Source organism: Bos javanicus, chromosome 2 (genome assembly GCF_032452875.1).
Source record: "Bos javanicus breed banteng chromosome 2, ARS-OSU_banteng_1.0, whole genome shotgun sequence".
Lineage (NCBI taxonomy): Eukaryota > Metazoa > Chordata > Mammalia > Artiodactyla > Bovidae > Bos > Bos javanicus.
Window position 1 is genome coordinate 10,757,288 of NC_083869.1, and position 14,550 is coordinate 10,771,837.

Sequence of the window (14,550 nt, forward strand, 5' to 3'; positions counted from 1 at the left end):
TCTCTGAAGGTTACAGGTATGTACCATGAACTATATGTTGCAGCCTATTTTGGGGAAATTTTATGATATGATTAATTTCAGCGAGTAAAGTTGTTCTCGAAGAAGGCAATGGCACTCCACTCCAGTACTCTTGCCTGGAAAATCCCACGGACAGAGGAGCCTAGGCTGCAGTCCATGGGGTCGCTGAGGGTCAGACACGACTGAGCGACTTCACTTCCACTTTTAACTTTCACACATTGGAGAAGGAAATGGCAACCCAGTCCAGTGTTCTTGCCTGGAGAATCCCAGGGACGGGGGAGCCTGGTGGGCTGCTGTCTATGGGGTCGCACAGAGTCAGGCATGACTGAAGCGACTTAGCAGCAGCAGTAGCAGCAGCAAAGTTGTTCTGTATAGTAGTTTCATGAATGAATTTTTTTAACCAATGATGATCATAAAATAGTACTTCATTTATTATTCACATTTGGAGCAAAGGAAATATTATATACCTCAACTTTTGAATGATTCAAATAAGTCATTGAAGATCTGGGAAAATTTCTTGTTGCTGAATTCTGAGGTGAAATCATTGAATCTTGAGTTGAGACACATGGCTCCCCTGGACAAAGAAGAGAAACAATTACATACAAAAAGATAATATTGCTGGATTCAGGATGAATGTTCATGAAAAGAACTGATTCAATGTTCTCCCTGCTGACTGAGCTCAATCAGTGGGTTACATCAATCAGGGATTCACCTGAGTTAAGGCAGTATCACCAAGAATAACATGTGCTTTGTTGATGTTCAGTGCCTACAAATTTCTAGTGGCTCACCACTGCCCTCAAAACCAAGTCTGAGATCCTTAACCTCTGATCCTAATTCATATACTACTATGCCAATTTAATTCCTATAGTCACAAACCACTGGCAGATTTAACTGGATATTTGCATTTCATTCAGTCTGCAATGGAAAACCATTCACAACTTGAATAGGGGAATAACCAAAACTGTGTTTTAGGAAAATTGCTTTTATACCAAAATATATAGTAAATTAAAAAGAAGAGGAAGAGGTTGGGGAAAGATTACTGAAATATTCAAGGATGGACAAAACAAAGTCAGCAGTTGTGGGAATGGAAAAGAGGAGAGGGGAAGAGGAACTAAGGAGGTAGGTTATACAGAGACTGGTAATGTTGGAATACAAAATTTAAGAAGGAGGAAGAGTCAAAGATTAGTCAAGTTTTGTGCCTGGGTAAAAACAGGAGGATGAAGAATTTGATTTTTGTATTGAATCTGAGGTGGTCATTGGGTACTACATGGAGGGTTCTAGCATGTTCTATGTGTGTATACTGTAGGATATGCATGGAAGTGCTTTGGGTGACTTCCAGAAATCTAACAACATGCATAAAAACTTAGCTTTTGTATATTCCATTCAAGAGGAGATACAAATTAGGATATATTGCCTATGAGGAATATATGGCAGTGGGACACGAGGGCCTTCCTGGGAAGTGCTCTGTATTGTAACCTACTGAACCATAGTATGTCAGTACCTTACTCTATTTATCACTGGAATAGTTACAGCAGGTATTCTAACTTGCCCACACCTCACAATTTTCAAAAACCATCCTCATCAAGCAATCATTCAAATATATAGGCTAATTTACAAATCAAAATTCATAGTTTCATATCATGCTTTATTTTCCAAAATAACCATGACTTTTATAATCAAATAAAACAACTTGAGAAACTATATGGTGAAACCATAATTAGGTACTTAACAAATAACAGAACAATTATGAAATGTTTTTTATTTTCTTACCTCTGTCATCAAAAACACTTGGTTTTTCACTTGTCTCTCCATCTTTCTAAATGGCACAACATTAAAGATAGTTAGTAACTTTACTTCTTAAAGAGATTTGCCTTCCATCAGTCAACCAAATTAATACAGATTTTCTTGTCTTTAATCTTCCAACTGTCTCAGGGGTAATACTTAATACCAGCTTCCTAGGGTACCTTCTACAGGTAGGTACTAGTTCTATAGGTATTTCACTAGTTCAAAATTGAGTTTAGTATGTGGCCAGTGGGGAAGATCCCCTGGAGAAGGAAATGGCAACCCACTCCAGTACTCTTGCCTGGAAAATTTCATGGACAGAGGAGCCTTGTAGGCTACAGTCCATGGGGTCGCAAAGAGTCAGACACGACTGAGCGACTTCACTTTTTCCAGTATTCCATACTTTGTTTAAATTCATGGTAATCTATTTAATGGCTGATTCTAAAAACTTTAGTCATTTTAGTCATTTGCTTTGTTTCAGGGAAGTACAATCCAAACTATTCTAATCCAATTAATGCTTTAAAAACACATTGCTTAGAATCAAAATAAAATGTATCATTCCATATTCTTTACTTACTGTAAAACATTTTTTTGTGTGTCTATCTGCTTCCCTAAATAATAAGTCCTCAGGAGGGAAGATTATGTATCCTATGTGACCAGTTTATTCATTTTCTCTTCCTTCTGGAAAAAGCCACAGGGCTTTGGCCAACAGATGCTCAATAGATATTAGATATTATCATTGCAGTTGCTAAATGATTGTTTGGATTAGTTTCTGCTAAATTACATAGTGAATTTACCACAAAGGTAAATCAGTACATACAGGGGAAAGGATCAGTTCTCAGGAATAGACCCTAATATACCTAACAGATAAGTTAACATGCTAGAGAAGGAGGTGGTTCATAGAAGCAACAGTTAACTAGATAAATTAATAATCAGCATACAAAAGTTTGAGACATAATTTTATACCTTTTGTTCAGTATAATCTTGTGCATCTAGCCGACAAACAACAGCAGGTACAGGTTTTTTGGCAACATTCTTTGAACTACTTAAAGATCTCTGAAGAGTGTTTACACAGGGTCCTAAAAGTAAATGAAAGAGAAACAGCATATTAAGTATAATTGAAGTAACATAAACTGTACTTATTTTAACTGTATAGTTTCCTGAATTTAAAAATATGCTCATAACTGTGAAGCCATCACTACAACCAAAATAAAATTTATAATACCCCCTGAAGGTTCTCTCATTCACCTGTAATCCATCCATCTCTTTATTCCCACTCTCTTGACAACACTGCTCTGTACTTCTAACACAAGATTTATTTGCATTTTCTAGAATTTTGATAGGAATGGTATCATATAGTATGTATTCTTTTTTTCTGCCTGGCTTCTTTCACTCAACATAATATTGTATGTTTTAAAAATTCATTCATTTTATTTCTAAAAATTATTCCATTCAATGGATTTGTCACAATTATTTTTATCTACTCCTCTGTTGTTTGAGATTTACAGTTTTGGCAACTTACAAATATTTAGAAATTTACCTGCACAAGTTTTAGTGAGTATATGTTTTCATTTTTATTGAGTAAATACATAGTAGTGGATGGCTAGGTCATATGGTAGGTGTATGTCTAGTTTTAAGAAATGTCAGACTGTTTTCCAAAGTGGTTGTACCGTATCATACTATTCAGCAGTGTATCAAAATTTTAATTCTTCCACAACCTTGTCACACTTAATAGGCAGAAGAAAAGAAATAAGATCTAAGTGAAAAGGAAATAGAAAAACAAGAGAAAATAAACAGTTTAAATAAAACTGATAAGTCAGACTGATCAGGAAAAAGAGAAGACACAGAGATAATGGCATAACAGAGTCTATGCTGCTGCTGCTAAGTCGCTTCAGTCATGTCCGACTCTGTGCGACCCCATAGACGGCAGCCCACCAGGCTCCCCTGTCCCTGGGATTCTCCAGGCAAGAACACTGGAGTGGGTTGCCATTTCCATGATGCTAAAAATAATAAATTATGAAAAGGTATAGCAATAACTTATAAAATGAGATATATATTCCATCAAAAACAAAAAATGACCAAATCACATTCATGAACAAATAGAAAATATGAAGAACATATCTATTTAATAAATGGAATGTGTACTTTAAAACATTTCCACAAAGAAACTCTAGGCTCAAATGACTTTCCTTCTGAATTATACAACATACCAAAGGAAGAATTTACACTAATTCTACACAAATTCATCCAGAAAAATGAAGAGGAGTGAACTCATCTCCTAACTCATACTTTGAGATCAGAATCACTCACATATAAAAATCATATAAAAATTACAAGACATTATAAGAAAAACTCAGTCAATATCCTCCCATGTCAAAAGATGTAAAAATTATAAATAAACTGAATCTAACAATATATACTGGAGAAGGCAATGGCACCCCACTCCAGTACTCTTGCCTGGAAAATCCCATGGACAGAGGAGCCTGGTAGGCTGCAGTCCATGGGATCGCTAAGAGTCGGACATGACTGAGCGGCTTGACTTTTACTTTTCACTTTCATGCATTGGAGAAGGAAATGGCAACCCACTCCAGTGTTCTTGCCTGGAGAATCTCAGGGACGGGGGAGCCTGGTGGGCTGCCGTCTATGGGGTTGCACAGAGTCAGACACGACTGAAGCGACTTAGCAGCAGCGACAATATATACTAGAAAATAATACATAATGAATAAGTGATGTTTATCCCAAGAACATAAGGTGGTTTATTATTCAAAAATATGTCAAAGTAACTTACCACAGTAGGACCAAAAAGAAGGAAATTTAGATGATTATCTCCAAGATGCAAGGAAAAACATGGGAAAACAACACCCATTCATGATGAAACTTCTTAGTGAATGGGAGTATGAGAGGATATGTCTTTCCTTTGTTAAAAGTTATCTTCAAATCTCTAGAGCTAATATTTTAGTTTATATTGATCACTTAGCCTTAAATTTTAGAACAAGATCAGGATGTAGACAATCACCTTTTTGTTCAACATTGTTCTGGAAGTCCTGGCCAGCAAGAAAAAGAAATGAAAGGTGAACCCACAAAAATTCCAAATGACAGTTGTAGAAACTAGAGAGCTGAAAAGATACACGCATGCCAATGTTCAAAGCACTGCTATTTACAATAGTCAAGATATGGAAATAATTCAAGTGCCCATCAGAAAATGATTGGCTTAAGATATACATACATATACACAAAATGGAATATTATGTGGCCATAAAAAGAATGAGATATTGCCATTTGCAGTAACATGGATGGACCTAGAGAGAATATTATGCTTAGTGAAGTCAGTCATATGAAAGTGAAAGTGAAGTCGCTCAGTCGTGTCCAACTCTTTGTGACCTCGTGGACTGTAGCCTACCAGGCTTCTCCGTCCATGGGATTCTTCAGGCAAGAATACTAGAGTGGGTTACCATTTCCTTCTCCAGGGGATCTTCCTGACCCAGGGATCGAACCTGGGTCTCCCACATTGCAGGCAGACACTTTAACCTCTGAGCCACCAGTAAATGCTATAGAGAGAGACAAATACTTTATGATATCACTTATATGTGGAATCTAAAAGGTAATACAAGTGAATCTCTACAAAATGGAACCAGACTTACAGACTTAGAAAACAAAGATGGTTATGTAGGGGAGATGGAGTAAGGGAGAGACAAATTAGTATAGGATTAATGGATACAAACTATATTCATAAAATAGATAAAACAACAAGGATTTGATGTATAGCACAAGGAATTATACTCAATAGCTTGTAATAACCTATAATGGAATATAATTTACAAAAAACCCTGAATAATTTTTACACCTGAAACTAACATAATATTGTAAATAAACTATACTTCAATTAAAAATTAAAATTTCTATGGAAATGCAATGGCCCTAGAACAACTAAGTTAACCTAGAAAAGCAATTAATGTTGGAGAACTCAAACTGCCAAATTTCAAGACTCATTATAAGGCTAAAGTAATTAATAGAATACTGTTTTCACATAAGGGTAAACAGACCAATGAAACAAAACAGCATGTCCAGAAATAGGTCCAACTATATATATCACTTCATCTTTTCAAAGATGCCAATGAAATTCATTGGTTGAAAACAACTGAATGTGTACAGAATAAGCTTCTCAGTTAACAAGAAAGCTAACAAAAATCAATAGGGTTGTGTCAAAAAGGACTCAAGAGTTATCTTGAAGGGGCTCTCACCTGCTACAGCTGCATAAACAAGCACAAACAAGCACAGTATATAATTGCTGTGCTTGTTTATTTCAGCGTAAACAAGCACAGTAATAGCATTATGGACAGTTTCCCTGGTAGGTCAGTGCATAAAGAATCTCACTGAATGCAGGAAACTGCCAGTAATGCAAGAGAGTCAGGTTTGATCTCTGGCTCGGCAAGATCCCCTGGAGGGGGGCATAGCAACACACTCCAGTATTCTTGCCTGGACAATCCCATTGACAGAGGATCCTGGTGGGCTACAGTCCATAGCGTTACAAAGAGTTGGACATGACTGAAGCGACATAGCACACATGCATGGAAGATGCTACTGAAATAATTCATTATTTTAAAAACTAATAAATGATGTTAAAGTATTAAGCATCCGTCTGCTATTCTTAAATATCTGTATCACAATGTAACCAATCAGAAGTTGAGGGTAAATTTCTTTTTATTAGACCATTCTAATTTATAAAGAAGAGATGATGGAATTAACCCAATTTTGAAACCTATAATTAATTCATGGATCAGTCCTTGAGCACAAATGGCTGTTAATATCACAAAGAGAAAAACAGTGCAATATTATGGTGCTTCCTGATAGAAAGATACACTACCATCTATGAATCAACCTTGCTAAAGAACCTGAACCTGAAAGTAAATAAACTGATACTTTATTAGAAATACAGAAGAAATAACATACACCATATAGATGCAATCAGCAAAAGTTCAGTCACTGAGGAGCTCAACAAGGCAAGCAATTCAATTTCTGAAACAAACAAACTATAGTTTGAAAAAAGAGGAGGAAGGGAAGGAGGGAAGAAGAAGGATATATGGAAGGAGAATCCATAGATTAAAAGAGACTCAGAAGATATACAAACCATTGCAATATTTGTCAATGTAGATTCAAAGTAACTTCAAATATTTTTGTGATATTTATGAGATTACTGGAAAGCTGAATAGTGATTTAATGTCTGATTACATTAAGGACTTCCCTTAAGGGCTTCCCTGGTGGCTCAGACGGTAAAGCGTTTGCCTGCAATTCGGGAGACCTGGGTTCGATCCCTGGGTTGGGAATATCCCCTGGAGAAGGAAATGGCAACCCATTCCAGTACGCTTGCCTGGAAAATCCCATGGACAGAGGAGCCTGGTAGGCTACATTCCATGGGGTCGCAAAGAGTTGAACACAACTGAGCGGCTTCACTTTCTTTCACTTTACATTAATGACTTATTCATTTGTGTAATGCGATCATGATATTGTGATTATGCATTAAAAATAATCCTTATCTTTTAGGTACATAATAATATACTGATGGATGAAATAATGTGTGTGACGTGCTTTAAAACAATAGGGCACCAGGGAGAAGTTGAGGGCACAGACAAAACAAAATAGTCTATGAATTGTTGAAATTGAAAGAGAGGCACATAAGTATTCTGTTGGTTTTTGCTTATGTTTGAAATGTTTAATAAGAAAGGCTAAAAATGCCATTAACAAAATGATGAAAATATTTTCCACAAATAAGGTAAAAGATTAATAATTTTTCAATATCAAAGAGAATTCATACAAATGAGCCTGAAAAAGTAACAAAACATACAAACTATAATGAAAATATGTGAAATTTTATTGTACTGAATTAAGAATTCCTTCACATCAAAAGATATTTGAAAAAGAATAGATATATGTATATGTTACTTTTCTGTACACCTGAAACTAACACAGAATTGTTAATCAGCTATACTCCAATAGAAAAAAAGTTAAGATAAAAAGAATAAAAATAACCAGAAACATCAGGAGTTAAAAGGCAACCAAAATGTAAATTATTTGACTAAATATAATAGACTGTCTACCTCTGTTTAGTTATTTAAATAATGATTACATTGTCTGAGTGCATGTTTGGTGTATGTAGATGTAATATATAAAAGGTACCTAATAACAAAGGGGAGAGGAATAAGGAAACAAATATACTGGTAAGATTTACACATTTTACACTTTACATTTAACATAAAGAGGTAAGAATGTCTAGTCAGAGTTGATTGTGATAAGCTAAGTAAGTATGCTATTACCTTGAACAAAACCACTAAAATATCTGTACAAAGAGATACAGTAAAAACAATAGCCACAGACAACTGGGAATCAAATTTTTAAAATACCATGTATATGTACAAAAATGAAGCACTTATTCATAAATATAACAGAACATATACAAGATTTCTAAGCTGAAAACTACAAAACACTTATGAAAGAAATCAAGGGTGACCTAAACAAATAGGAAGAAATACAATGTTTACGGATTGGAAGACCCTGTAAAGATTTATTTCTCTTTCATTCAAAAACCCTGGCATATTTTTTGATGTAAAGCTGAGTATAAAACTAATACTCAGGCAAATGAATTAAAATGTCCATAAAAACTGGGAAGAAAAATAAACTTGCTGGAAATTATACTACTTCATTTTAAGACAATAACAAGCTACAATAATCAAAGGTAGTGCAATATGGGCAAAAGGATAGACATACTGAATAATTAGAAATGGAAAATTGACAGGCAAGTCACAGATTAAAATATTTTCAAATCACATACCTGAAAAAGACTTATATTCAGAATATATTAGTAACTTTCAAAATTCAATAGTAAGAAAACTGTCCAAATAAAAATGAGGAAAAGGCTTCAACAGCTACTTCACTAGGCAGGATTTACAAAAGGCAAAAAGCATATGAAAAAATACTCATCATCATTAGACATCAGAAAAATACAAATGAAAGCCACAGTGATATACCATTACATCTATATAAATAGCTAAAATAAAAATACTGATAACATCAACGGTTGCAAGGATGCATAGCAAATAGATCTCTCATGCATTACTAATGGGGGATACAGAATGTTATAGCTGCTCTGAGAAATAGGCAATTCTTTATAAACTTCAACATACACAATAATAATCCCTTGTTCACACAAAAAGCTTAATGTATACTTAGTGTATACTTCTGATCTTTCTATTCATAATCATCCAAATCTGGAAACAACCAAATTTTCTTCAACTGATATATGCAGAGGTAAATCCATTGCATACACACAAAGGAAATAATAAGGAGTAAACTACTGACAAATGAAATAATTTGAATGAATTTCAAAGGCACTATGTTGAATGAAAGGAACAATTATCAAAATGTCCATTTATAAGACATTTTCCAAAGGAAAAAGAACTGTAGTGCTGGACAACATATCAGTGGTTGCCTGGGCTTATCAGTTGGAGGAAGGAATGCATGACTGCCAAAGAACATTTTTGGAATGTTGAAAATGTTATGATTTTGATAGAAGTCACACAATTTCATATGTGTTAAAACTCATGCAATTACATAAAACCATTCCATTTTGCTTTAAAGTAATTTAAAAACCAAAATAAATTACCTCCAGATCTTTTTTTGAGAATGTAAAAATATAGAGACAAGAAGCAGGAACTGTAGAGAATTCTGATCTCTGAACTCTACTTGGATTGTTGCCAATTACAAAATGTTGAGAAAACTGCCCATAATAGTGGATAGGCTGTTACACCATATGGAGTTCATACTCAGTGCAACGGTGAGAGGCAAATTTAGGAGGTTTGATTATGGTGAATGAGAGAGAGGAACACTTTTAATATATAATTGTGATATCACTACTGTACATTTCTAAAGTTCATAAAAAAAGAATGACTCACATGCCAATCTCTAGGAGTGGAGAGTAGAAACAGTACCTCCCCACCACCCCCAGATAAAGTATTAATACAGTTTGAGAATTCATTTTTGTCTTTCAGTTATACTTAATTAAATTTATAATTTTGATACCTGGAGAACCGTCACAGATAGACTGGTAACCTGGTGAGGCTTAAAATAGTACTTTCCATTTACCATTCTTTCCTCCAATATCACTGAGATATTTTGACATCAGTTCAGTTCAGTTCAGTCGCTCAGTCGTGTCTGACTCTTTTCGACCCCATGAATTGCAGCACACCAGGCCTTCCTGTCAATCACCAACTCCCGCAGTTCACTCAAACTCACGTCCATCGAATCGGTGATGCCATCCAGCCATCTCATCCTCTGTCATCCCCTTCTCCTCCTGCCCCCAATCCCTCCCAGCATCAGAGTTTTCTCCAATGAGTCAACTCTTCACATGAGGTGGCCAAAGTACTGGAGTTTCAGCTTTAGCATCATTCCTTCCAAAGAACACCAAGGACTGATCTCCTTTGGAATGGACTGGTTGGATGTCCTTGCAGCCCAAGGGACTCTCAAGAGTCTTCTCCAACACCACAGTTCAAAAGCATCAATTCTTCAGTGTTTGGCTGTCTTCACAGTCCAACTCTCACATCCATACATGACCACAGGAAAAACCATAGCCTTGACTAGACAGACCTTTGTTGGCAAAGTAATGTCTCTGCTTTTGAATAGGTTATCTAGGTTGGTCATAACTTTCCTTCCAAGGAATAAGCGTATTTTAATTTCATGGCTGCAATCACCATCTGCAGTGATTTTGGAGCCCAGAAAAATAAAGTCTGACACTGTTTCCATTGTTTCCCCATCTATTTCCCATGAAGTGATGGGACAAGATGCCACGATCTTCGTTTTCTAAATGTTGAGCTTTAAGCCAACTTTTTCACTCTCCTCTTTCATTTTCATCAAGAGGCTTTTTAGGTCCTCTTCACTTTTTGCCTCAAGGGTGGTGTCATCTGCATATCTGAGGTTATTGATATTTCTCCTGGCAATCTTGATTCCAGCTTGTACTTCTTCCAGCCCAGCGTTTCTCATGATGTACTCTGCATATAAGTTAAATAAGCAGGGTGACAATATATGGCCTTGACGTACTCCTTTTCCTATTTGGAACCAGTCTGTTGTTCCATGTCCAGTTCTAACTGTTGCTTCATGACCTGCATATAGGTTTCTCAAGAGGCACTGATTTTGACATCAGTGAGAAGTAAATAGCAACCCACTCCAGTATTCTTGCCTGGATAATTCCATGAACAGAGGAGCCTGGTGGGCTACAGTCCATTGGATCACAGAGAGTCGGACATGACTAAATGACTTTCTTTTCTAAGACAATTCTGACCTTCATTAAACACTAGAGTTTTAGAAAACCATTCTGCATAGGATAACTGCTTCAGAAACTGAGAATTTAGTTTTATTTTCTCTATTTAGTGGATATGTGGCTTGTGTTGTCATAATTGTATATGTTGTAAGTAATTACTTGGTGTTTTATTAAAGAAAAAAACACAACAACAACAAAAAAAACTTTTTGGGACCCACATGGGAGGAATGATGCTAAAGCTGAAACTCCAGTACTTTGGCCACCTCATGAGAAGAACTGACTCATTGGAAAAGACTCTGACGCTGGGAGGGATTGGGGGCAGGAGGAGAAGGGGATGACAGAGGATGAGATGGCTGGATGGCATCACTGACTCGATGGACGTTGAGTCTGAGTGAACTCCGGGAGTTGGTGATGGACAGGGAGGCCTGGCATGCTGTGATTCATGGGGTTGCAAAGAGTCGGACATGCCTAAGTGACTGAACTGAACTGGGTTACAAATGTTACAAATGGGTTACAAATGGTGCCCACAAAGTTTAGAGCTGAATTAAGTAAACTACAGTAGTTCTGAGTGGAAGACAGCCTTAGCTCAATCCTGTTTCATCCTAGAGACTTTATGAGAGTAATCAAATTACACCCTCGGATAAGAAAGATTTTAAACTTTTTACTTAGAATTTAACTGATAAATACAAATGGATTTAATTTTTATACTAAATTTTTCTTTGGAAATTTAATATTGGAGAAGAATTCATATTGCTCAATTTAAAATAGTCTTATAGTTTTGATAGTGTATTACTTGGAGGATATTTATGCTGTTATTTGGGTTCCTGGTCTAATTCTAACATACAACATGAAGTAACACAGAATGATAGAAATAATAAAGTGATATGGAGTCCATGATGGACTGAATTAATGTACTTAATTTCTGATCCACTTCAGAATTTTCAAAAATCATTTTGAGCAATATAAAAATTATCTTGCAATTTTTTGTTTCATATACTGTTCATTCAGCAGCAATAGACCATTTAATTTCTCTAAAATGATAATATAAGGCCAGAATACTAAATTAGTAATTAGAGATAAAATTCTGGAAGCAACAGAGTTGTATTATTGCTTCTAAGCATCACCCAAATTTTGTCATTTGACAAAAAGGAATAGAGGAATTGTCTGCATTTAAGCCAAAAAAAAAAAAAAAAAAGTCATCCAAATTTAGTCTTCCCTAAAAATACTATTTAATATTTCTTATTATAATATTAAATTACCATCTGCTCCTCTGTTTGGTTTCTGGTCAGCAACAGCATAAACTACTTTTATGTCATCATTCTTCTTCTTTTTCTTCTTTGGATAAATAGCTTTAAAATGCAACAAAACATTTATTTTTAATAGTAGTGATGACAGAATTACCCAAGATAGACTCTCTTATCATACCATAATAGGAAGTGAGCCTACATGCTAATTATATTCAGCATTTTGGGGAGGTATTGGAGAACAAGAAGAAATGTGAAATGGAATTACTCTTCAAATATTATCCCTTAAGGTTAAAAGATATATTTGAAGGGACAGAATTTTCTTCTGACAGAAAAGCTGTATCTGGTTTATTAACTATAATTTACTATTTCCTTTTTTTTCTATTTTTTAAATTTTGTTTTATTTAACTTTACAATATTGCATTGGTTTTGCCAAATATCGAAATGAATCTGCCACAGGTATACATGTGTTCCCCATCCTGAACCCTCCTCCCTCCTCCCTCCCCATACCATCCCTCTGGGTCGTCCCAGTGCACCAGCCCCAAGCATCCAGTATCGTGCATCGAACCTGGACTGGCGACTCGTTTCATATATGATATTATACATATTTCAATGCCATTTTCCCAAATCATCCCACCCTCTCCCTCTCCCACAGTGTCCAATTGTAGCACTGTTTATAATAGCCAGGACATGGAAGCAACCTAGATGTCCATCAGCAGATGAATGGATAAGAAAGCTGTGGTACATATACCAATGGAGTATTAGCCATTAAAAAGAATCCATTTGAATCAGTTCTAATGAGGTGGATGATACTATTTCTTTTTTATAGAGATGGTATACCAATAGAACTACTGGCTGGAGACCCACTAGCCCACAGTGACAACTGCAACTCTTGAATGTGCCTCACAAATTAACATAAGTAACCATATACATATTCCTTCTCTATAAAAAAGGAAATTATAATTCGTGCTTCTAACCAATTAGGAGGACAAAGGAACTTCATAGCATGTGTGCTCAATGTTTTTTCAGTAAAATTGTCACATATGAGAGTGATCTTTCCTCTAACTAGACCAGGTTCACCCAATATTCCTTTCCTTTCTTATTCTCTCTGTCCCTCTGGAAGCTATTTGGAAGATGACAACATCACTATAGAGCTATAACTCAATTTGTCACCTAGATAAAATAATTTATATACTACTTCCTCAAAAGAGGAGATTTGACATAACAATTTGTTTAAAATGTATTCTTGACCACATTCACAGACACACACACACACACACAGACACACATGCACACACACAGTACTTAGTACTCTGTGAAACACAAAGGTGGGAGTTTCAATATTAGGGGTAATTAAGATAGTGGGAAATATGGAATACATGGATTAAGAATAGCACAAAGTATTAGAGAGTTCAAAGGAGAGGTATCTTCCAATTACAGACATCAAGAAAGATTTTTTATTGTGTCATTTATTGTGAAGATTTAAAGAATTGTAGGATTTGAATAGATGAACAGTAAACATGGCATTCCAGGCTAGACACCTGGATAAAGAGCAGCACAGAAGTATAAATGGTAACTTGTGTTTTAGGAAAGGTCAGTAGTCTCATTTGATTAGACAATTAACTAAATGCTTGCTAAGGGCTAGAACTTTTGGGCTCTTTATGGAATTTAGAAGTATTATCTTCTCAGATGATCAAACTGATTCAAAGATGTTAAATAATTTGTATAACCTATTTAAAGGCTATAAAATGATAAAGCAGGACTTGAACTTCAGCAGTTTGGCTCCAGTTTGGGTGCATATCACCTCCTGGATTATATCCACCTTCTTCAAGGAGGTAATGTGAAGTAAAGTTAGGTTTAAGTTTGACCCTCAATGGTGATGAATGGTTGCTTAAGAAGTCTGAGCTTCATTTAAGAGTTAATGGAAATCTCTAAGTTTGGGGGCCAGGAGAAGAAACTATCAGAGCAGACCTTTACATATAATTATGTAACAGCATAAAAAATGGATTTGAGGCAGGTAAAAATAAGAGCCAATGGAGACTAGTTAGGAATCTACTGGACAGACAAAGGGAGACTCTCACCAAGAAACAGCATTGATGGGACAGAGACAGGATTGATGGGGTGCTGTGATAACTTATGGAAGATTATTATGTTTTTCCCTGATACATATACTCACAGATAATTTACAAAAACCTACAT

General features: G+C 35.6%; 1 protein-coding gene across 1 annotated transcript in view; it reads right to left on the reverse strand.

Moving 5' to 3' along the window:
• FSIP2 (fibrous sheath interacting protein 2) overlaps window positions 1-14,550 on the reverse strand; it is a 149,125-nt gene that overhangs the window by 94,573 nt on the left and 40,002 nt on the right. The window contains exons 9-12 of the mRNA XM_061433413.1: window positions 12,367-12,456; window positions 2,767-2,879; window positions 1,789-1,834; window positions 486-592 (exon numbers count right to left, since the gene is read on the reverse strand). Coding sequence (XP_061289397.1) covers window positions 486-592; window positions 1,789-1,834; window positions 2,767-2,879; window positions 12,367-12,456 — 356 coding nt within the window. The remainder of the gene's footprint in view (window positions 1-485; window positions 593-1,788; window positions 1,835-2,766; window positions 2,880-12,366; window positions 12,457-14,550) is intronic.